The sequence below is a fragment of the Ruditapes philippinarum genome, unplaced genomic scaffold, assembly GCF_026571515.1.
Source record: "Ruditapes philippinarum isolate M1 unplaced genomic scaffold, ASM2657151v2 ctg358_1_1_1_1, whole genome shotgun sequence".
NCBI lineage: Eukaryota > Metazoa > Mollusca > Bivalvia > Venerida > Veneridae > Ruditapes > Ruditapes philippinarum.
Genome location: NW_026866557.1, coordinates 525314 through 550094, shown reverse-complemented (window position 1 = coordinate 550094; position 24781 = coordinate 525314). Strand labels below are relative to the sequence as shown.

Genomic DNA, 24781 nt, shown 5'->3' with positions numbered 1-24781 from the left:
AAGGCGGGGCCGACCGACGCGACAAAACGAATTCCCTTATAGCCCCCCCCCCCCACCAACACCCTTTTTGGTGGGGGGATAATAAGTATTATAAAAATAATAAATAAAGAAAAGAGTTATAAAAAGGTATTTGGTTTTTGTTTTGCTGAGGGGTCATTCCCTCGTCCAAAATTTGGGTTTCAAAAAAAGGTTAAAATATGTACTTTTCTTAAAAACCCTGTCGGGGTACGCGGGCAAAAAATGATTTAGAAAAATAGAAAATTTTTGTCCCTTTTCGTCTAATTTTTGGTTTATTAGATTAAAAAATTTGAAAATCTAAAAAGAAAACTAAATTAAAATGTTAAAGTTTCTATTTGGGTTTGGGTTTTTTAAAACGTTCACACACTTTTTTTAATTTTTTTACATCATTGGGTGCGTAATTTTTAGTCTTTGCAAAATTGTTTATACTAAAGAAATAAGTATTATGATAATTTTTATTTTATATGCAATCAATACAAAATTTATTTTAGTTCTTTATTGCAGGAAACTTGAAGCTTAACCAGCACATAGTTATGAGTGTAAAATTGTCAACAGCTTACCCCTGGACGGGGTTCGAACCTTTATGTATGTCAAAAAGTAATTCCCATGTTTCATCTTCAAGTCAAATTAAATTTCACTCAGTATGATGTTTAACGTTATGTATTGATCAAATTATTCTGAGGATTATAAACACATTTATATACATTTGTACACCAAATAACATATTCTGATAAATGTGTACATGATAAGGTAGTGAACTGTTTTGTTTTTTAAAAACGATAAAATATAACTTTATACTGTTTAAGCTACATATGCGGTGATTAATAAACTGCTCTACGATAACCTGACGTTAAGCGTAATTTGATACATACATTTAGTGTATACCTTTTTTACATTTAACTATGTAGTTCATGTATATCAATTTGGGTTTACCAATTTTAAGAAACTTATGTCACTCGTACTCGTACGGTTCAAGATCACGTATAAATTGTTAAATGAAATAAAATGTCTCAACGACTACTTGGATTTCTCGTCTTTCTCCTCTGTTTTATTTTGTTTCGAGCAAGAAAAGTTACGTGTTGGCTTATTCTCGATGAAATGATTTCTTCGGAGTTATCGTTTGGATTTAATCAATCTGTCAGTTATAAACTACAACCGAAAGAATATTCAAAGTTGAAAAATGAACAATTATCAAACATGAGTATGCTTCTCTTCATAACTTTTTATATACCGGCGGTTCTGAACACTTCCTCAAAGTATAGACACTATCAATCATACACCGGGGACGACGTGTTAAAGTCTTTTAGTAAGGGAAACCTTGACCCACATCTTTCCTTTCTTCGAGAGTTCACAAGAATGCCAGTACAGGAATGTTGGACTTTTCCTTCTTCGCTTGGAAAATATCTTAACCAATCGGAGACTACAAGGAAAGAAGACTGCATGAATTTTGAATGGGGTCGATTGAAAAATTTTAAAGTTTTTTCCAATGGTTCCAGGGGCCCAAATGACTGGGGGTCAAAGGGGTTTTCTTCTTAACGGATCAAAAACATTTGAATGTTTTTCTTGTCATTTTTAAACACGGGTGGCAAGAAGGGATGTCCAAACTCCGAACAAGTTTCTTTCTCCAAATTGTGACTTTGTGAACGGTACCAGTCATTCAAATGTGCCAATTAATCCAATATCAGAAGCTGCTACAGGCAATCATGGTTATCAAACAGATGGGGCTACTGGCGGAGCAAGTTTTGAGGAGAGTGCAAACGTATATACTCAACACTCTTTCCAGGCAGTGTCAACTAGCAATACGGCGTCTACAACTTCAAGGTCCATTACTCACAAATACCCGAATTATAAAACAGTTCAAATCCGACTGGATTCTTTTGATGGATGGACAAGTGCAGAAATAATAGAACCGATTGTTCTAGCCAGTGCAGGATTCTTCTTTGTCGGTATAATCATATTTACCAAACATTTTACCAACTCGGGCATTGTGGGTTCAAGGAATAATTGGGCCACGACCACGTGCCTTCATATGACACCATTACCGGTTAGATCCGGGAACCGAAATTAAAAGGGATTTATATTAGTTGCAAGCACTTGTTTCGCAATAGAGCTTTTCTAAATATGTCTAAACTAACATCCAGTATAACTGTTATACCAATTATAAACATAGGTGCAGTTTTGCTAAAGAATTAAATGACCTTCAACTGTATCTTCAAAATATTCTATGATTGTGAGTTATTTGGAATCATTACACAAAACGAACATTTATTTTCTATGAAGTTATTCCTTTCAGTTTCTCGTTGTAATTTATTTTCTTTGTATAATACTAATACAGTTTTAACAATTACAGGCATGCATGATTGTGTCAGGTGTTTTTCATGTGGGGGCGGGCTGCGAAACTGGGAGTACGGTGATAGTCCGTGGGAGGAGCACGCGAGGTGGTTCCCATGGTGCAGATTTCTGATTGAGGAAAAGGGACTTGAGTTTGTACGGCAGTATCAAGAACTTCAAGTAGAGTCTAACGATGAACTTCCAAAAGAAAAAGTAAGTTAATCAGTGGTTTATCTAAGTTTTCACTTTAGAGCGTTACTATTTTTAAATGTAAGATACATTGCCGGATTATAGGATTGTTCATTCTAAGGATTTCATAATTCCCCTAATGATACACTTTATTTTATTTTTACTTCTACTTGGGAAACCTTAAGTTTACTAATTGGAACGCGCTAAATTTAACTAACATTTGATTTACTTTTCAGATCATATCTGGAGCAGAAATGTTAAAAACCTTAGAAGAAGATAAAATTCTCACAAATCATCCAACTGATCAAAATGGTGATAAAAATGAGTTTGAAAGAAGGATCACAAGCAACATAAAGGAGCAACTGAATGAAATGGGCCTTTCATATTCTTCTGAACGAATAAGACAAGAAATAAACCGACTTAAAGATATAGGCATGTAATATAATCTATAGCACAGGAAATATCTTATGTATGCTAAAAATAACACTACGATAAAAAAGAAGGTAGAAAAAATAATTTAGGTTTAAACCTCTCTTATATAAAAAAGAATTTAGATGTCATAAATATTCGCGCTTTCATATTTCATGAAAAGTGACATTGTTAAAAAACAAGAATATCACCAAATGAACAAGTAAAATATTTTCTAAAAATCAGTTATTTTGGTCACTTAACTTTTTAAACGTGTCAAACATGATTTTTAAGCCCTTAAACATGTAGACATATTCAATAAAGCCCGGATAACATACAAAAGTTTTATATGGGATATTGTGTTATCAAACATTCCTTATTCCATACATACCTTTTTCCTAAAGTTTTATCTTTGTATTTTTTTAATCTTTCTTTGCTCATCTGCAGGCGATGCAGCCTACATGTATAACTACTACTCCGGTCACCATCATGTATATTTGAGACGCGCCACGACAAAACCAACATAATGGGTATGCGACCAGCATGGATCAAGACCAGCCTGCGCATCCGCGCAGTCTGATCAGGATCCATGTTGTTCGCTTACAAACTCTATAACAAGTAGAGAAACCGATAGCGAACAGCATGGATCCTGATCAGACTGCGCGGATGCGCAGGCTGGTCTGGATCCATGCTGGTCGCAAACGGATTATGTTGGTTTTGTCATGGCGCGGCTCATTTATAGATACATTAGTAGATTGTTTAATATTATAATTCTCGTCCTTTCAGATCATCAGATTTTAACGACAGAATTTGTAATCACAAACCTTATTGATAATGCTGAAAATTTGTTGGAAAACCATGAACCACTTGATGTTAACAAGACAGAAGAAAGAAGTCTAACAACTAAAAGTGTTTCAATCGATAACACTCAAACAAACAAAGAAACTGATAACGGAAATTTACCAAACGGTAATTTTTGTTTTTGAAATCATTTCTTAATAAGTTGTTCGAATTTATTTCCTTCATACCAACTTTTCAGATAATTTTCTACTATATCTCACCATTTTGTCTCAGTGAATGGTATGTCTTGATAAAGACTGCATATAGTTTCCTTTTTGATTTTAAATGAATTCCGGTCGATGGTTTGTAGCAAACAATTGCAGGTCTACATATGCTACAAAAAAGGAAATGACGTCATTTCACCCTAGCTATCGCATTGAAATACTCATATGTTCTGTTGATTTAGAAAAGACTCTACAGATATTTAAATAAGCATTGGAAATAAGATATTTTCAAACTTTTCAAACTACATTCGTATCAAAGCACACTGTACATACTGTAAAAAGACCCCCCCCCCCCCCCAATAAAATGATTAAAAATGAATTCAGATATTTAATTTTAAGCAGACGACACAAAATTTTATTGAAACATGATATTTTCAGATTCTGATGTATTACAAGAGGAAAATACGAAACTAAAGAGCCAGCTGCTATGTAAAATTTGCATGGATAGCGATTCTAACGTGGTCTTTATCCCGTGCGGCCACATGGTCTCGTGTGAGAAATGTGCCCCACATATCCGGAAATGTGCCGTTTGCAGAGTGCTGATTAAAGGTCGTGTTAAGGCGTTTATGTCATAATGTTAAAATGTCACGTCAAGGCGCTTATGTCTTAAAGTTCATGTCTACTGTTGTTAATAATTGCTTTTGATATTGTTTTAATTTTATAAGATTTAAAATTATCATATGTTTTTTTTCGTGCCAAACGTTTTCTTATTTCGTTTTAAATGAGTGTTGCATAGGCATATGTCAGATGCATATTCCTTAGAAGTATGTAACTCTTTATGTAACGCTTATAAGAAATTTGTCAGATACTTTTCCTTTTGTACATTCATTTAACTCGAGAAAAGTTTTTTTTTCTAAATTAATTATCTATTTTTCTATTGAGAGTTTATCCATAATGAATGAACCTTTTTTTTTAGACATATCGGTTGGCTATTTTTTAACATTAAATCGAATATGTATTTACTTTTATCTTTAATATTCAATGTATTAACATTTTTCGGTGCACATTTACGAGATTGTTATTGCCTGTTTTATACAAATATATATATAGTTATTTTATACATAAAAAGACGTATCTAGTCCACATACAATTTTCTTTAAAGATCTATATATCTTATCGATATTTTCCTCCTTTAAAAAACCTTTGATTTTGTCCTAATTCAAATGAGCAGGGAAAACGTACTCTTAAAGCTATATTAGTATAATGCCCCATCCCAAAATGTATTTTGGAAATAATATTCTTGTACCTTGAATAGATATTTATGAACCAAATAAGTTGACTTGTAAGTATAGAAAGGGCACCATACACTGTATATTTTAAAGATATAGCTTATCAAAACCAAACATTATTTTGCATTATTCTCGATGGTGTACTAAATGTAAATTAACTACATAAACGCCTTTGATAATGTAATTATATTAACTAAATTACAGATTGATAATGATATATTTATACATGTATTTATGTTGAAATCATTTATTGTTATACATACTATATACAATCGCTTTTTGTATTGTTTGTATTGTATACATTTTTATAAAATGTTTTTCCGTTTTTGATAAGCTTTTAATGAACAAATTGTCTTTCCTATAATTTGTCTAATAATTAAGAAAAAAAAAGAAGAAAAAAATAATAAAAGCATAAAAAACAAAAAAACAAAAACAAACAAACAAAAACAAACATAAAAAAAACAAAACAAAGAACAACAACACAAAAAAACCAGCAAACAAACATTTTATATGTGTGAACATGCTGAGCCGATAAATTATGTAAGTGAATATCCGCCTAAAGTATATCTGAATGTTATTAATCAATGTATTGCATTCTTATTCATACAAATAAGATTTTTCCTCTATGAATATTGATTTATATACAAGAATGCAAATTTTCAAATGTATGCCATTGTAAGGAATAGTAATGAAAATTGTTAATGCAGAAATATTATCAATGACAAGCTTTTGTGAAGTAAATATCCAATCATGCTTTATAATAGTGTCAAATTATTAGCCGTTTATGCAAAGTGAAAACTGTTTGTAAATTTTGTTAATAAAATATGCTTTATATGATTATTAAAATCCAATGCTTACGAATGTTGTTGACTAAAATTTAAGGAAATTTTTGCCTGTCCGGTCAGACGAATACATTACATGCATATATTGGAAATAGCAAATGTTTTCTAATAATTATAATACATTTATTATATTTTATGTTAAATCAAATAAAAATTTATGTGTGCTTGTTGTGTTCATTTGTTTGATTGAAGAACGATAAGTCTAGCCTTTTCCCGCAACAACATTATGCATGAATAATATGCTTCGTCTAGTCATTTATTTTAGTTCTTTTTGGTTCTTTATTTAAGTTTTTATTTGTATGTGTTGTACGTTTAATTTCCTGTTCCATTAAACTTCTTTGTATGTGTCTTTTGTTCCGTTGAATGTAGTTCTGTTCGGCCGGACGTTGTCTGTCTATTCATTGTGTTTAAGTTTCTTGACTCGTGTACTGACTCAATTCTGTGGACTACATGTTTTTCACATATGAGAAAGTTTCTTAGCATTTTTAAGTTTCATTTGCGATTTTTTTTCTTGTCCATTGTTTGCTATTCTGTTAAGTTAAGTCTTTTCCGTTGTTATCTGTCCTGAAATGTTCCGTTAGTTCTTCTATTTGTTTGTTAAATCTTGTGATTTTTCTTTTTTCTTGTCTGTATCGTTGATGTTATTGTGTTTCTTTTGTCACGAGAAATTCAACTTATTGGTGTTTCTTATTGTTTGTTCCATTTTTTCCCCCTGGTGCTTTGAGTCGCTATACGCCATGTGAAGACCCTTTTATAGGTCTATTGATTCCTTATATCGTGTCTGTCTTGTGACATTTCTTTTATCAGTCCTTCACGGTATATGTCTTGTTGTCCGTTCTTGTTGTCTATACGTCTTTATGGGTCTGACTTTTATTGTCTTTTCCATTGTTGGATGAACTATTGTCAATTATTTGTTTATTTGTCTTCTGTTATCGGTCCTCATTTCCTTTTCCATTTTAGTCTTTGTGTCTAATTGCATTATGTCTCATGGTCTTATTTCGTTTAGTGTATTGACGTATGTTCCCTTCAATATATTGTAGGAATATTGTAGAATGCTCCTGTCGGATTTGTATTTCTTTTGCCGCCTGTTTCGCTATTTTCTCTTTTCTGTTAGTGTATTGACGTATGTTCCATTCAATATATTGTAGGAATATTGTAGAATGTTTCTGTCGGATTTGTATTTCTTTTGCCATCTTTTAGATGAATTGAAATCTGGTCAGTTTAACCTGTATCTGTATTTTAACCATTAAGTCTTTGTTTGTATCTTCTATTCGTTTAGTCTATAGAGTTCTATGTTCTGGTTTTCGTCAGTCTCGTAGTCATTTCATTCTTTTAGTGGAGTAGCGGGGGATCGAACTCACGACCCCTTGATTGGTAGGCAGACAGTGTTACCACTGCACCATAGCGCCATGTTTTTGAAAGTCCTGTAGTACTTTATTATTTCAATGGCTAACAAAAGATGCATTACAATTAAATTTTAACACCTCTACTTCGGTAGCAACCCACGTGACTTTTTACATATTGTCAAAGAGAATATTACTCGATTTAAGTAATATTTTTATAGATAACTTTGCTGTTACTTTAAGATACCATGGAAATTTAGTGGAGGGTACCCGAAATTCTGAGGTATATCAGATGGTGTGATAATCTTCTTGTAGAATATTCCTAAAACCGAGACTGCATTCTGAAATATTCAAGAGCTTCTATGGTATCGCAAGCACACGTACTAATTTTCCGATTTCAGACATTTAAAGCAAATAAACGGGCTAGTTTGCATTATGTATAGGTTAGTGTTTAATAATACATATTAAGAAACGTTTAACGTTCCACGAGAAACTTGTCATTAAATTCAATTTGATGATAAAAGAAAATGATAGGATTGTTTAACATTGCAATTTAATTAAGTTTAAATAAATATACCGGGCAATTCATACAGCATAATGTATTCTTTGGGTATCCGTTGTTATTTGTGAATAAGGCTAGTGTTATCGTTCTTCAATTTAACAAATGGACACAGCAAGCAAACATGAATGTTTTATTTGATTTGACATAAAATGCAATAGATATAATATAATAACTAGAAAACTTTTCCCATTATGTAATGTATCCACATGTCTCTATTGTTTGAAGAGGCCAGGAATCATTTCCGAAAATTTATATTAATAACATTCGTACGTAAGCCTTGAATTTTAATCATCACATAGAACATATTTTATTAACAATATATACAAAATATACAAACAGTTTTCACTTTGCATATGTCATAAAACATAAACGGCTAATATTATGACACTATTATAAAGCATGTATTTGATATTAACATCTACATTATAGTTTGTCATTGATGCAATTTTTGCATTAACAATCTTCATTACTATTCCTTACATCGGCATACATTTGAAAATTTGCATTCTTGTATACATAGAAGGAAAAACATAATATGTATGAAACATACATTGATTTATAACATTCTGATATGATACATATACTTTTAGCGGATATTCACCTCCATAGGGGATGGGGGTGGGGATTTGCACGTAAAAACGACATTCAAGGGCTGCATGAACGTTGTGCAAAGAAAAATAGTTAAAGTGTAATCTGAAAACCCTTTTTATGCGCATGTGTCTGGTTCTATTTTTAGATTGGGAAAACCCAGCAAGTGATTACGATATTATGATTTATTTTTATGCTGCCAACCACCCTTTTAACCATATAATAACTGTTAAAACGTTAGTTTGCTGACGTGTTTCGTAAAATAAATCAATATTTTTAATGAAATATTCATCATGATCAATATAACGTTCTAACCTCTCATTTTCTTATTGATCTAATCGATGGAAATATGTATTATTGCTTCTGACGTTATCAAAATTAGTTCATACAGAACATAATTCTTTTGTTGTAACATTATTACATAGTTTATTTTAAAGGCTTACATAAGATGATTTGTTTTATATCTTATGTACACAATACATAGGAATTTCACACTGTGATACATAATTATACTTTGCTAGTGCGTTTTAGCATTAGTCATGTTTATGTACATATTTATCTAACATTAAACAGTATTATTTTTAATAATTATGTGACTTTTTTATATTGAAACGGCCATCCATGCAAAAATGGGAAAATATAAACCGATCTCGTCAGTTCTGAATTCCACTGTTCTTAAGAAATGACGTTGAAGGACGGGAAAAAAAGTGTGTGCCACCACCAACACCACATATGTTTTATATCTCATAACCTTATTAATCACTCCCAAAATAAGCACCAAATAAATAATAAGGTGATAAGCAGAACCAAAGGAAAAACAAATGTGTTTGAAAGCGCATTAAATACTTCACGTTAGTGTTGTTATATTTTTCTGTTCCTTCGGGATCAATGGTTCCTACACTTTAAAGGGTTGAAAATTGAGTACCGCTAAACCGGGTGCTACGGATGGGGCGTGAGGGATGATTCACTATTTCATAATCTCTCATGTACAGACCCATGTACAGACTCAATCAAACCGAGTCTACATTTTTCGTGTAATTTTGATATTGATTAATGCTTCCGAGGGATCAAACTTTATCCAGATTTTTACGGAAGAGATATATGTCCGGAGAAAATATTACGTGTTTAGCATCTTGTTATTCGGTGAAGGGCAAGATTTAGTGCTTACAGCTATTGAATTCAGAGTGGAAATGAATGTTTCGATAATTACTTAGCTAGGAAACTATGACATTCGTGCTTGGAAAATGTCAAACTGAACTTGAGATTTACCTCCGTAGTTAGGAAAATGTCAAACTGAACCGTAGCTAGGAAAATGCTATATTTAAACTTTGATATGCTTTCGTAGCAAGTGAAAGGATTTATTATATACTTTTCAATGAAAAATATCGATGAAATAAATAGCATATTTTCATTTTCCGTTTTTTTCACTGTACACATTTATTTTTCACTGCAGTGAAACATATTTTCCGTATTTTCACTGGTGGTTTCCCGGACTACTTGCATCTATATTAAGATACAGAAATTTTTAAATCGCAAGGTAAAACAATTTATAATAAACATAATTTTTTTTTTTATAAATATAGGATTCAATTTCATCGGATGGTTTAAAAAATGATCCTATTTCATAGCACTAGATGAAAATAAATCTTGAATATCCTCTATGTATTGATTCTTAGATATACTTCCGTAGCGTAAAATGTTATTGCCAAGCGTTGGTATACTCCCTTTACTAGGAAACTATTAAATTCATTCTTAATAATTATAACTCCTTCATATACTTCCGGAGCTAGGAAACTGGTATTTCGAATCTGAGATAAACATGTACATGTACTTCCGTATCTAGGTCAGACATTCACATTGATATTCCCATAGACTTACATTATAAGAAATGGTCCCTAATCCTACCTAAAAATATGTTAAAGAGGTGATTTTTCTAGTAGAATGATATGCCTGACACATAAAAATGTTCATGTTATATAGGAGTAGCCAACCATTGTTTATGCAAAATGACTTCAAGAGGATTACCCCCATTTCATTGGAATTTTCTGCTGATCACAGGACTGACATACACTTTTTATAAATGCAAATATCCAAGTCAAAATTATCATAGAGACTCATGAAATATTTCATTTTCTTCAGAAAACAATGCAGTATTACTTTCTAAATTAGTTTTTATACTTAAAAATACCCCATTTTCATTCAATCACCTCATGTATAAATTGAATCATACGGTTTTCCCTGCACTTTTTTCACCCAATCGCTGGCCATGCTACAATGCGATACCCTGGGAAAATGTTAATGTTGCTAGCGAAATATTATATGAAAGATGGAAATCAGCAAAAAAAAAAAAAAAAAAAAAAAAAAAAAAAAATGAACACTATTCTCTCTTGTGTCCTATAGTATAATAGGTTAGTAAGAACAAACCATGCGGTAAGACATCAATAATATACAAAATAAGATATCAATGTCACGCATAGATATTATATTATGCACTAGACCTAAACAAATTATATTAGAGACACATTTTCATATTGGCAATATAATGTTGACAATCTTAAATGTTTTAACGAAAAATACACAACATAATTATGTTGATGTAAATAAGAGTCGAGTGTCGGTCGAAAGAATATGAATGAGTCAAATACTTTGATAATTCAGTTAAAAAAACATATTGAGTTATCTTATTCTAGAAATTACACATATTGAACATGTTGTTTCAATGTCATTATACTTTATCCCTATGTGTCCTTGTTGTTTTCTTTCTCAGAAAGACACACTGGATATGAAACATTATTGTTTTTGTATAAACTTTATGTATAAAGATATAATTATCCTTATTATTACGGAAGCATAAAATTTGGAAAACCAAAACGTTTGTTGAACTCATGTAGAACTAGTGTTTAATGACATTGGGATTTAAAATGTTCTCGAAGTTGGTCCTGTGTTTAACATTTTACGGTGTTATGATCCTATATATCATGTCCGTTGTTGACAAGGTACGTCTTCCTGCAGAAGTGAATCCAATTGGCGCCATGTTTTGGGCATTTTCAGAACAGTTGCTAAGGAATTGCAGATATGGAAGAAAACAAAGATCTCTTTTATTAAGTATATGTTTGATTTTGTGTATGTACATATTTACCATTTGGATGTTTATGAACTCTATAAATACTTCTCATACCAATCGAAAACTGGTACTGAACCCAAGCTTTTTGTCGGACAGAAAGGAGCTTTTTCGAGAAAACTTCTCTTTGAAAAAATATTCATATTGCAAGTATGGCCATCATTCGAGGGAAATACCGCTGGATTTTGTGGTACGGCAACAATGCTGGTTGTTTCCGTCGTCACTGGAGAGATGTTTTAAAGAAATGGACACTGGAAGCAGTAGGTCAATGTTAATGAGATATGAATGGAAAAGATATGAGACATTTCAAACATTTCCAAATGATTCACCTATGATGCCAACGCGCCTGGCGTCGAATGGATTCTACTATAACGGGTCTGAAGACAGTGTCACGTGTTTTTCGTGTGGGCTCGTATACCGAGGTTGGAAAGAAGGCGATTCCGTTTCAGAAGTTCATGCACGTTATTCACGAAATTGTCTTCATGTTAGAGGAATTGATGAAACAAATGTGAGGATACACACAGAAGACAGCGAAGGTGCCACGGGTGGTTACAACAACAGCTTTGGGATTGGAAATGTCAACATACAAAGTGACGGACGCTCATCTGCGCCAAGCGGGGCCACATTAGTTCAGTCACAGCTTCACAAGCATCCCGATTTCTACAGCTATAACTCAAGGTTAGAGTCGTTCAAAGACTGGCCTTGTCGAGATGTGAAAGAACATGAACAGCTTGCAACGGCTGGATTCTTTTACATAGGTATATATCACTGCATTACAGTGCATGCTTTCTTTACAACTTGAAAAGAAAAAAGCAGGCATTTGTATAACAGACCTTATTTTTCGGAAACGATTTCAAGTTAGTTATAAATATCGTTCACGTTTGCTTACCTTTGGTATATATTTATTTATAATCTATAAGAATAAACATGAATTAGATTTATATATAGTTTTGATAGTGTTATCGTATAAAAAATAGTGATTATGTTCAGTCGGTTATTGTTATTAATAAATAACATGTGAGTAAAAATGTGAACAAGTCATGTCTATTGTTAAAAATCAAACAATATGTTACATGATATCAATTATTGACCAGGTTTAGGAGACTGCGTCAAATGCTTCTCGTGTGGTGGCGGACTTAGAAACTGGGAATTTTACGACGTACCCTGGGAGCAACATGCCAAATGGTTTAATCACTGCGCTTTTCTGAGAGAGCAAAAGGGATTGGAGTTTATAAGGCACCACAGTGACGTCAGAATTGACGCCGATGAAGAGAGACGAACGATACCTGTAATTGTAAAATTTTATAAAAATTTACAAATCATAAATGCCAATCCTCTAACCTACCGAATTACCTACACTGTATTTTAAAATGGAAATTTACGTTAGACTTCAGTCCCCATTATGATATTCACCATGTGAAGCATTCGCGTATAAAAATGAAACTATGACTTAGATTCTATCGTTTCCTCGCCCATATGGTAATTTTACCGGTGTCGAGTGAACAAACCTAAACACAGCAACAGTTCTATGGAATAAATAAGATGCACTAAATGGTTTATTAATTAGTAAAGTGACCTTCTTAAATGCTTCTTATATAAAACTTCGTTTCTAGATAAAAAATTACTTAAGAAATAACTATAAATCTTGTTTAATTTAGCAAACTAATATTGTCTCCGGACTAGAGGAACTAAGAGCATCAGAGAGGTTGGCTCCCGGACACCACGATGATTCATCAGCCGATATCAACATTGCCATTCCTGACAAAGAATTGAAAGAACCAGTTATGGTAGAAAAATCACCGGCATTGAAATCATTCGAACAGACGCTTGGTCAAATGGGGTTTAGTGAGGAGAGCATCCGAAATAGTTTCAAAAGAATTGGTAAATAAGCATGCATGTCCAAATTAAACACTGCTCATCTTTTATAGAACTAACGATATTTTTATTTATGGTATGGAAATAACCTATCCTTTCTGTTTTACAGTTGGAATTTCCCAGGGTTTTCCCAGTTTTATGTGCGTATAAAATAGCTTGCGGTAGTTTTAACTTTAGTGTCAATTAGGTTTACATTAAACTTCTCAAATTTCCCGCTTAAGTACGAATCAATAACTCGAGTATTATTGTTGGCTCGATCCTTCATATGATGAGTATATGCAATGAAACATCTTGTGGCAGCGCAGGGTTTGATTATTTGCACGGAAGCTTGAGTAAATTATGAAAGAACATGAATATATACTTATATTTGAAACATACCAATATACAATGTAGTACGATCGACCTATACATACATTAAATCTGACAAATCTAAAAAGAGAAAATTCGCTAATTTGATATTGGAAAAGCTATTAACTAAACATGACCTCTTCCAAGTTCAGAAGCAGACAACTCCATTAAGTTAATTCAGGAGGGTAAGGTTTAATGTAAATTTATCTCCAACTATTTTTATATATATTTGTAGAAATCACTGACGTAACAGAGTCGTCTGCATCTAGAGTATTAGACGATTTGCTCCAAAATTCCACAGCACGTGACCAAGAACAAGTAAAGGAGTCTTTAAATACAGTTGAATCAACATCCGAGCCAGTGGGAAGAAGCAAAGAGGAAGAATCTAGCATTGAAACGAAAAATACAACAAAAAATATGCCATCCGAATTAGGTAATAAGAGGAAAATCTGATGTTGCTTTTTTATACTAATTCCGTAAAGTAAAATCATGTAAAATCGTATGAATTGTTGAAATCTTACATTTTAGATAACCATATAATTATGAACTATTTTAAACATATAAATATTTTTACAGATCCGTCGGCATTAAAAGAGGAAAATGAAAGACTGGTGGACCAGCTGACTTGCAAAATATGCATGGAAAAAGAATCAAATATAGTATTTATCCCATGTGGTCACGTGGTTTCTTGCGAGACATGCGCACCGCATATCCGGAAATGTGCCATCTGTAGGAAATTGATAGAAGGTCGTGTGAAAACATACATGACATGATTGACATACACATCTGCTGTGTTTTTTCGGCTGCAGAAAGATGTATACTATTTTATTAAAGAAATTTGCAAGTACTCGTCATTTGATGATTGTTAACGGACCGTAAATTTCATTAGGCTTTTATAGGGTTGGTTTAATAACGATTTAGATTGAAATATTTGTTTGAATCAAAGGAGTAAAGCGACTTTTGATAGACGAATGTTTGCTATACAATACCCTCCCCGTTGTTCTAGCCCAGAGACTTTGGCTATTTACGCTTAAACCGCTTTTGCAGAAGCTCCAATTGTTCCAATTTAAAAGTCTTTGAAAATAGTGTTGACAAAAGTAGTTCTAGCAGTAAAATTTGATTTTCTATTTTATTTCAATATAATATTTAAAAAAATGTAAACTTAGTAATGCAGAAAAAAGCAACAATAGACATGTACTAAAATAACATTCACCAATCAGTGTTTCCAACAGTAAGCCTAAATTAACTCACCAAACTATTCCAAAGTTAATGGGAGGGAGTAACGCTCCAACTTAACATTATTAAAACTCCATTTGGTGCTTGGCAAGTTTGACTCTTGCTGATATCATTCTGCAATTTACGACAATGGCATTCGGAACAACTCGGCGATCACAAAAGATCTGTATCCGAAGTTTGCCGGAAAGGGGCGAAAAGCATCGATTGATCACAACTACAGAAAACAGAATGAGGACAATTTGTTGATTGACATGAGATGATGAAGATTAAACAGTGTTTAACCCGGTGTTAGGGGGCGTAGAAGATACTGTATTCGTGCTCGAAAACTCTACAGCAGGGTTTTTACAAATTGATACTTGCTTCGCACACGTAACATTACACGTGAAGGACAGAGAGTAATATGCTTGTCTGTTTGTAAATATTTCAACGAACATGTAAGATTTGTTTCAGTTATTTATGTAAATAAATTATTGTTTTTTTCCTACCTACTTCCGTAATTTATACATGTATTATCAAACGCATTTATAAATGCGAATTATTATGGTTTGGTAAAATAAGAAAAAATCAAACACTTCTCAACTTAGCCTAAAATTACAAAAACAAACAAAAGTTTTCAGAGTATAAAACAAACAAAGGGAAAATTGAAAATAAAATGACACGTAGTTGTAAGCAGTATGTCAAATAAAATGTTAAAATGCAGATTTTTTTAAAGTTTCATACCAAATGAATGTACAATTATAAGGCACGTATTAATATAGAATTCAAGTGTTACGAGTTCAAATAAATTGTTTTTCTTTTCATTGATAATTCTATGTCCTGAAAGCTAAAAGCAATACAATACATATAGATAGATGGATAATTTATTGACGTATACATTTATATACATATACATGTATACCATTTATTGACAAACAAACAAATGAATGGACGAAATAACAAACAAACGCCCTACAATAGAAATAAACAATTTATTGACAAACAAATCAACGAAAGAACGCATGAACAAACAAACACAAGGGCAAACAAAGAGAAATATATCTTACCTGTAAACATATAACGATTCTTCACGTATTGTTTAATATCCCTTTTCCTTTAAACTTTAAAAAATATCTTTAAAAACCAGTTTCTACGGTTCTTCTTATTCCTATTCAATACTATGTTTTAATTAAACCGTCATGCGTACGCTTACGAAGCTGTTAACAAGCTCCGTACCCCCAACTGTTCGAATTATGTTCTTTTGTATTTTTCTATATGTCATAAAAATGACCCTCCTACACTATGAACCTAAATGAAAATTTTTCATTTATTATTTATACATTTATTCCCTACGAATATAATAAGTCGTAACTATGTGACTGGACAAGGTCTACCTACGTAACACACGTTGGAAATTGTACAAAGTGTCTGACGAAACGTTTGAAAGCGTATATACATATAACTAGGTATTTTTGACAAAGGCAGTAACATACATGTACGCGTGATGCAGTCATTATCTACATGTATAGTGCTTTATCAAACAAATAATGTTACATTATGAATAGTGAGTTTGTAAATTCCGATAAATTTCCAATGTAAAAAAAACTATAAAAATCTATTTTGCATTTTTATATCATTCTTACGTGAACTAAATATTTTTACAAATTAATGCTGGAATAAATACACAATTTTGATAAAAACGAAAATTTTAAGGTAATTTGGGGGATATTATTTTTTTATTTTTTTAAATACCATTTTGGTTTATAAATTTTTTTGTTTTCGACCCACAGTGCCCCGCTGGCCGCTAGGGGACAGGTCCTTTTTAAAAATGCACAATAGAAATTTTTGACTAAAAAGGGTGACCCTAATGCTTTTAAACGTTATGGAGTTAGAAAATATTTAGCCCCATAAAAAAAATTTAAATAAAAAAAAAATCGCTAAATTAGTAAATTTAAAATTTAAAAATTGACAATTTTTTTTCTGTTGTTTTAAAAATTATAAACAATACGTTGAAGATATATTTTCATTCAAACGAAAAAATTTTTGAAAATACCGACTCTGCTTTTAAATATTCGAAAAAATTTTACAAAATAACGATACATAAGTACTTATATAGCACTTTGAAATCTTTTTGGAAAACCCAGGTTTTGCTTTTTTATATTTTATTTAAATAACCTTTTTCTTTACATTAAAATTTTTTTGGTTTTTATAGAATAGGGTTTAAATCACTAAAATAGTCAAGTTAAACTAAATATACACTGAACTGAAAAAAATACTTCGCCTACGTTTTTATACATGTATTTCAATTATTTGGAATTATTAAATTGTAAATTTCATTGTACATGTAGTTAGAACTGTAAAAAATCTAAGATAAAATATTGTAAAAAGAAAAAAAAAATCGCCAAAATCTTAGTAAAAGGTATTTACTACAATTGATTATTTTATGCCAGCAACTGTTACCATATGAATAAAAATGATATGTTATCACATAGTGAAATGTTCATAATCTACTGTATCAGTTTCGGATTCATTTCCGGTCCACGACTGCACTGCTCGCATCCTTTGCTCGCGGAGCTATTCGTCTTATTCAACAACAACAACTATATACACAGATGTTATTTAAAATGAAAATCGAATGTTTTCACATTATTAAATCTTATATCAACAGTTCATTAAAAAATTGGCGCAAATTTACGTGTGACTTTGAATGGTCAGTCTGATGCATGCCAGTGGCACGTGCACTTTTAGAATTGCACGTGAATCTTTTTTTTTTTAAGTTTTGAAGATTATTTTATTTTCGTTGTTTCTCACGTAAAACAATTATTATGAATAAAAAATTTTTTTTTCCCCCCTTTCAAAAGCAGCCCCATTCAACCACATTAAAAATTGGGGAAAATTTGAAATTTTGTTAAATTTGGGAAAAACGAATTTTAATGTAAATTTATTCCAAAACATGGTTTCATCAAAAAATTTAAAAATTTTATTTTTAATACACTACAAAGTGAAATATAATGTATTTTTTTGGGTTTTTAACGACAAATTTAAGGTCTAAATTTTTTTTTTTTCTTTTATACTTTGCGGGGACATTTTAACAAAATTTTTCCAATTGTGCAAGAATCGATCACCAAATTGTGGAATGCATATTCTTATTATAGAATTGGTATAACACAGAAATAAAAGTTACCTAATGCAATAAAGCTTACGTTGCTCTAAAAATATTTTAAAAAAAACACCCCAAAACATTAGAGTTTTATATTAATATATTTTAATTTATTTCATGGCTATTTATAAAATAATGACTTGTATCTAAAAATAACTTGGTATTTTATGCTATTTTAAGCTCAATAAATAGTTACTATAAATAACCTATTCTGGTTTTCCCAAATAAACCAGTAGCATAGAGAGAGAGGTACATTTGCGCTGGTTACATTTACGAACATTGACTAGTCTCACTCACTCACTCACTCACTCACTCACTCACTCACTCACTCACTCACTCACACTCACTCACTCACTCACTCACTCACTCACTCACTCACTCACTCACTCACTCACTCACTCACTCACTCACTCACTCACTCACTCACTCACTCACTCACTCACTCACTCACTCACTCACTCACTCACTTCACTCACTCACTCACTCACTCACTCACTCACTCACTCACTCACTCACTCACTCACTCACTCACTCACTCACTCACTCACTCACTCACTCACTCACTCACTCACTCACTCACTCACTCAAAACTCAAAAACTCAAAATAACTCACTCAAAACTCAAAAACTCACTCACTCAAAAACTCAAAAACTCACTCACTCAAAAACTCACTCACTCACTCAAAAACTCACTCACTCAAAAACTCACTCACTCACTCAAAAACTCACTCACTCACTCACGCAAAAACTCACTAAAGAACTCACTCAAAAACTCACTAAAGAACTCACTCAAGAACTCGCTCGCTCACGCACGCACCCAACCCGGAAAACTATATTATACCCACTACTAAATCACCAACCTTAAAAGCCCCGTTGTCTTTTTACGCACCCTTAAACCACCATATGATTCCCCTACTGACTGAGGGGACCTACTGACTGGAGATCATATATTATTGTATTTATTTTAGTTATTTTTGAGCTCTAAAGATGAAAGCTTTATTTTAGGTTTCGGTCAATTTAAAACCAAAAATTTCCCCCCCAAATTTATTTAAAAAAACATTTTTTTCTTTTTAGTTAGAACTTTAGACAAGAAATTTTCAATTTTTCTCAAACCGGGGTAATTTTTTAGTGACGGGCGACCTTGGTTTTTACCGTGGGGCAATTTGGGAATCTAAAAACACAAAAATTTTTTAGGGTTTTAACATAAAAGTTAGTTTGCCTTTTCGTAATCAGAACGAAAATTTAAAAAAAAAAACCAATCAATTTTTTTTAAAATCTAAAATTAGTTAATGGAAAAATGGAATTTAGGTTTGTTCCCTGTTCTTTTAAATTTAATTCTCAAAAAATTTAATATTGGGAATTTAATAAAAATAATTTTAATGGCTTCATCCCCAAAATTCCACCCTTACTAGCGGTTTTCGGTGAAACTTAAAAAAAAAATAATTTTTTTGAAATTTCTTATTTTACTACTTTGATTTTTTATTTTTTTGTATTTCATTTTGAACGTTTTGTTCAACAGTAGTTAAAGGGAAAAAATTTTTAATCGCCCCCAGGATTTTCTTTTTTTTTCCAAAAAACAGGGAAAATAGGGAAAAAAAAAATTTGACTATGGGTGATTTTAAGGGCGGGCAGGAAGAAAAGGGAAAAGAAATCAAAAAAATATCCAGGAATGGGTTTTCCATAGTCCCTGACTAATTAGTTATTTAAAAAGACTAGATTCATTTGTCGAGTGTAAACTTCATGATCGTGTTAAACCTGAAGATCTTGCGTCGGCCGGACTTTTTTACGGAGGTATGGATATTTTACATTTTAGATATTATATCTATTTTTAGCATTTACAAAATATACTTGGTTTCCCAAATAAAGATTAATGACGTGTCGATTAAAATATTCACAATATTTGGATTTATTTGAAAAATACCCTTTTTAATTTACATTGTATATAATTATAATTTTCATAGTTAAAAAAAACCCCAAAAGTTTTTAAACCGGTTTAACTTGATTACTGTACTGAGCAATGCAATTTGACCGATTCCAAATTTAGTTGGCATATCAGTCTAATAATTTGAGAAAGAGACATTTGTTTTATTTTTCAACACGCTATTTTGTTATAAAAGAAATATTGAGATGTATGCATGTTGTGTAAACAACAAGTATTGCAAATGGGATCCCAAAAAACATTCTTCAAAATTCCCGCCTAATGCAATGAAATATATAGATCTACTTATAAATTTTCAGAATCTTATTTGTAATACTTTGCAACATTGAAACTTTAAAGTTTTCTTTAAACTAACTAACATTAAGTCATATCATTTCACATGCAGACGATTAGTATGCTACCATTTCAAAATACAAGTCCCAGTACTAAAGGAGAAAATAATCCAAACACATCTGTTATTTTAGCATTTGTTCTAAAAGTCACTCATTATGCTTTTCTGACATAGTTAAACAATAATAAAATACATATAAGGTGTAAAATAAAACAAACATACCTTTCTCTGCCAACAGTAGCTTTTTCTTCATGAAAGAATTAACGTAGTTATGCGCATGCGTGCCATGAAGCTCGCGTTCGAAGATGACGTACGTTTATCACGTATATAACATGTGATAAAATAAAATAAAATATTAGTGCGTAAAAAAGTTTAAGTAAAATACTTAATAGGAAATTTAGTTGCACATTGCATTTGGGAAAACCCATTTTAACGTTTTTTTCTCTTTGCAGACGAAAAATGTTTTTGCAACACTCCTAAAGTAGCATTTAAAAATATTTGGAGAAAAAAATACTGATGTTGAAAATGTAATAAATTATTCCTTTTTAGGAAGGTACGACGGAGTGATGTGTTTTTCGTGCGGTATGGAAATGAGAAGCATAAAGGCGGAGGATGACCCATGGATATTGCATGTGAAGTACTCCTCAAAGTGTACCTTTGTTACACAAGAAAAAGATCCCGCGTTCATAAATGCCCATGCGGTGGACTACAGCAAGCTGCCGCGTATGTTGAACCTCTTAAAGATAATTTTTTGAGATATTGATAACGGAAGCTGGAATTGAAATATAAAATAATACGCCGATTAATGCAAGATAACTATTATAAGAAGTGTGAAAAATAAACATAGGATAATTTTTTTACCACCATTACCCATTACATTATTGATTAACATATTACTCATGGTTTAAAATAAAACGAAATATGTACATTTAGCTCTAGATCTAGTTATGAACATTGTCACATGTTCGTGAGCCGCAAATGAATTTTCATATTTTTTTTTCAGATCGAGAGGAGGAGGATTTTGGACTCATAACGCCGTGTAAAATGTGTAAAAGAAAAAACATCAACACAGTTTTTGTACCGTGTAGTCATTACGTCACGTGTGAACGCTGTGCACAGAAGGAAAATCATTGCTTGGAGTGTAATGCTCCGATCCTTGAACGCGTTAGAGCATACACATCTTAATTTCACACGGAGAATCGTGTCTGAAAGCTGAAACACATTGTTTAACTTATCGTTGATGTAACACTGCAAAATGTTTTGTTTACTAAACATATGCATTATATCCTGAAATGACTAAACACAAGTTTATTTCTTTATATAAAATACAAATTAGCATCGTGCAATAAAAATAATAAAAATTAAAATAGAAATAAAAAGATATCATGATGTAGACGAGTACCTTAATACATGTAGCAGTCAAAATAAAACATATGTTCTTATTCATCTATTGTTTTTAATAAAGCAATAACAATCATTTGATTGAAAAAAAGTATTATTGTATTCCTTTTGTTGTTTTGATACAAATAAACGATTGTACCTATATGGTCAGATATTTAAGCCGATATTGATTTTCATTTCTGATTATAAAGTATTTATTTTGTTATTTTTGTTTGCTTATTTATGAGCTGCAGCTCTATATTGATTGTTTCATTTTTTGCTCGATCAAAGTAGAATTAACGGCCTTCTAGCCGCCGTGATGTTTACGGTTTTCGCTAACTCTGTTTAGAAGAAAAAAACACACCCATCACAAATAATAAATACCAGTGTTCTTCTGATGCATGGATGTAGCATTAATTGCAAACAACTGCAAAACTGTTCACGTTATATTAAAGATATATAATGTTTAAATTTGATTTTTGAAAATATTCGTCTCTTTTTTAATGTATGTGGCGCCGTTAACGTTGCTAAATGTCTCACTTGCCGCTATATGTTGCGCTTTTGCCGCTAAATATCACAACCGCCGCTAAATGTCTCAACATATTTTGCCGTTAAAAATGGCAATTATGACGTTTAATGTCGCACTATTTTCCCTTACAGTGTCACGACACTACCGTTAAATGTCGCAGTATCTAAATAATTCATGTCAAACTTCTGGTATTATCATAATGTCAATATAAGTGTTGTGTAGGTGATCTGGATCAGAAAGGAAAGGATTTGCGGTGATGTACAGAATAATTGGTTGGTATTTAGTCGTCTTAGTCGGTATCAAAAGTTATGCCATATAGCCCCATTGGCGATAAAACACATTTGTAAACGTGTTTTTATCCATTTAGCAACCCAGATGTCGTGGATTCGAGCTACAGGATCAGCTTGAGAACAATCTAACATACCGAATTTATTCTTGAAAGATTCATTTAAAATTCATTTTTTTATATTTCACCTACAAGGATGTTTGCCTGCAGTTTTATCGGTATTACAGGTGCTATTCTATTATGTATTATTTTTTGCCAAATAAGTTTACAGTTTTACAAATTGAATTGATGCAATCTTTTTTTAGGTCACTTATCCTCTGAAAGTGGCTACAATTCTAACAGTAAATCAGTCTCACACTTTTATTTAGTTATTATTCGTATTGTACCTTATCCACAATTGTGGCTTTAAAGTATCATTTGAAATATTTTTCTTATGACAGAAAAAATGTTAATGCGAAAGGTGCATCTGAAAAGCTTTTTATTGACACGTAGTTTAAGGACAAAACAAGATTCACTATAATCAAATTTTCCTATGTTAGTAAGCCTTTGTTTTGTGATACACTCTTGATTTTAGGTTATTCTTTAGATACATTTTCATGCAATTTGAAATGGCATTAAAATAATGTACTTGGTTTGATTTGAAATTACATTCACTCTGTCATTAAAAAGTGTTTAGTCTTCCATGCACCTATATATCGCATTGATTACTTTTCCATCTTGCGAAAACAATTAACAAATGAAAGTTTTAAGGCATATGCAACAGTTACATAGACATAAAGACAGATTGAAATCTGTATGTAAGAATTCGTGTAAACTTTGAATGAACTTAGATCGAAATAACAACTTATTGATCCCTTTCTCATGAGAGAAGGGGAATACTGTGATGCGTGTATGTGGTCGCACGGTCACTGTCTTACAACATTACATGTGCTCGATGCATGTATGTAGTCGCATGGTCGAAATCTTCTATTTTCAAAAATTGTTTTGGGTACGGTGAAAAATATACTGTTCTTGAAAAAAATGTTAAACTCGTAAAAGCCAAATTAGGGCCTTGTTACTTCTGTTTAGAATTTTAAAAACAACCTTAGACGTTTCCTCTGTTAATTAGGAGTTTGTATGTTGCTAATACACCCAGCTACAACTAATTAGGATTTTTTTCCCAGAAAAGGAGAAATAAACTTAATTGAAAAGGGAGTTCTAAAACCTATTTAGGAGAAATGAAATATTATTTAGGGCTTTCTGGCTTCCAATCAAATGTAGGTTTTTATAAAAAGAGCAAACAAAATTTTCATTTCTCCCTATAAGTTTTTAAATCTTTTAATTAAGAAAGTCCTATTTAGTTTTTAATAGACAGTTAATCTTCACATACATACAGTAGGGTCATAAAGCGACCTTTTAGCTGTACTGGTAGAGGAAGACTTCTGGTGCTCCTCTGTGCACGAACGGAACCTAACAGAACAACTGACGTTCCGTAAGCTAGCTTAATAGCTTCCTCAGATAAAAGATTCGAACCCACAATGGTTAGGGACACGTAGATATAATGACTAGTCCAGTTATAAATTTGCAAAAGTACGCAAAGCAATATACTATAAAGATGAGTATTATATTCACCTAACATGTAGCAACATTAATGTTGATTGCATGATAACAAACCATGAAAGAATTATATGTTGATTATAAAATGTTCTTGAACAAAACACAAGAAATTCATCATAATAAATGTCTTATTAATTCATGTAGAAGTAGATAATTATGTTTTGTTTAAAAAGTATTTGTTAGAATATGTGATATATTTTTTTATAAATATAAATATAAATATTTAAAAAAAAAGACTATTGTAGACAACTTCATTTTTGGTCGGCAGATGGATCAAGATATTTCTTTATGTACCAAAGCTAAATATATACAAACATTTACTCAATGTTTATTGTAATTTAATAACACTAGGTAACTATATTTCTCATGAATATACATCTTGTGGCATTTAACGGCAAGGGAAAATCGTGCGACATTTAACGTTACCATTG

At 31.8% G+C, this 24781-nt stretch overlaps 3 protein-coding genes across 3 annotated transcripts; all 3 read left to right on the top strand.

Moving 5' to 3' along the window:
- Window positions 1-1628: 1628 nt before the first annotated feature.
- LOC132732900 (baculoviral IAP repeat-containing protein 7-B-like) lies at window positions 1629-6253 on the top strand. Its single transcript, XM_060719429.1, has 5 exons — window positions 1629-1964; window positions 2369-2562; window positions 2775-2970; window positions 3733-3915; window positions 4389-6253. The coding sequence occupies exons 2-5, from the start codon at window positions 2371-2373 to the stop codon at window positions 4583-4585; spliced, it is 768 nt and encodes a 255-aa protein (XP_060575412.1). The 5' UTR covers window positions 1629-1964; window positions 2369-2370; the 3' UTR covers window positions 4586-6253.
- A 5221-nt stretch (window positions 6254-11474) lies between these two features.
- LOC132732887 (E3 ubiquitin-protein ligase XIAP-like) lies at window positions 11475-15642 on the top strand. Its single transcript, XM_060719417.1, has 5 exons — window positions 11475-12453; window positions 12790-12983; window positions 13354-13576; window positions 14154-14351; window positions 14495-15642. The coding sequence occupies exons 1-5, from the start codon at window positions 11478-11480 to the stop codon at window positions 14689-14691; spliced, it is 1788 nt and encodes a 595-aa protein (XP_060575400.1). The 5' UTR covers window positions 11475-11477; the 3' UTR covers window positions 14692-15642.
- Window positions 15643-19980: 4338 nt separating this feature from the next.
- On the top strand, window positions 19981-22002 carry LOC132732896 (baculoviral IAP repeat-containing protein 7-like). Its single transcript, XM_060719427.1, has 3 exons — window positions 19981-20080; window positions 21109-21282; window positions 21563-22002. Exons 2-3 carry the CDS (start codon window positions 21126-21128, stop codon window positions 21742-21744), a joined length of 339 nt encoding a protein of 112 aa, XP_060575410.1. The 5' UTR covers window positions 19981-20080; window positions 21109-21125; the 3' UTR covers window positions 21745-22002.
- Window positions 22003-24781: the final 2779 nt, after the last annotated feature.

What these genes read in the sequence shown, in the direction of transcription:
- LOC132732887 (XM_060719417.1), top strand. Translation starts at nt 11,478, where the DNA reads ATGACATTGGGATTTAAAATGTTCTCGAAGTTGGTCCTGTGTTTAACA. An exon ending in AAATAGTTTCAAAAGAATTG is followed by an intron (nt 13,577 to 14,153) that starts GTAAATAAGCAT and finishes ATATATTTGTAG; the next exon opens with AAATCACTGACGTAACAGAG. An exon ending in AAATATGCCATCCGAATTAG is followed by an intron (nt 14,352 to 14,494) that starts GTAATAAGAGGA and finishes ATATTTTTACAG; the next exon opens with ATCCGTCGGCATTAAAAGAG.
- LOC132732896 (XM_060719427.1), top strand. Translation starts at nt 21,126, where the DNA reads ATGTGTTTTTCGTGCGGTATGGAAATGAGAAGCATAAAGGCGGAGGAT. An exon ending in GGACTACAGCAAGCTGCCGC is followed by an intron (nt 21,283 to 21,562) that starts GTATGTTGAACC and finishes TTTTTTTTTCAG; the next exon opens with ATCGAGAGGAGGAGGATTTT.
- LOC132732900 (XM_060719429.1), top strand. Translation starts at nt 2,371, where the DNA reads ATGCATGATTGTGTCAGGTGTTTTTCATGTGGGGGCGGGCTGCGAAAC. An exon ending in ATGAACTTCCAAAAGAAAAA is followed by an intron (nt 2,563 to 2,774) that starts GTAAGTTAATCA and finishes TTTACTTTTCAG; the next exon opens with ATCATATCTGGAGCAGAAAT. An exon ending in AAACCGACTTAAAGATATAG is followed by an intron (nt 2,971 to 3,732) that starts GCATGTAATATA and finishes TCGTCCTTTCAG; the next exon opens with ATCATCAGATTTTAACGACA.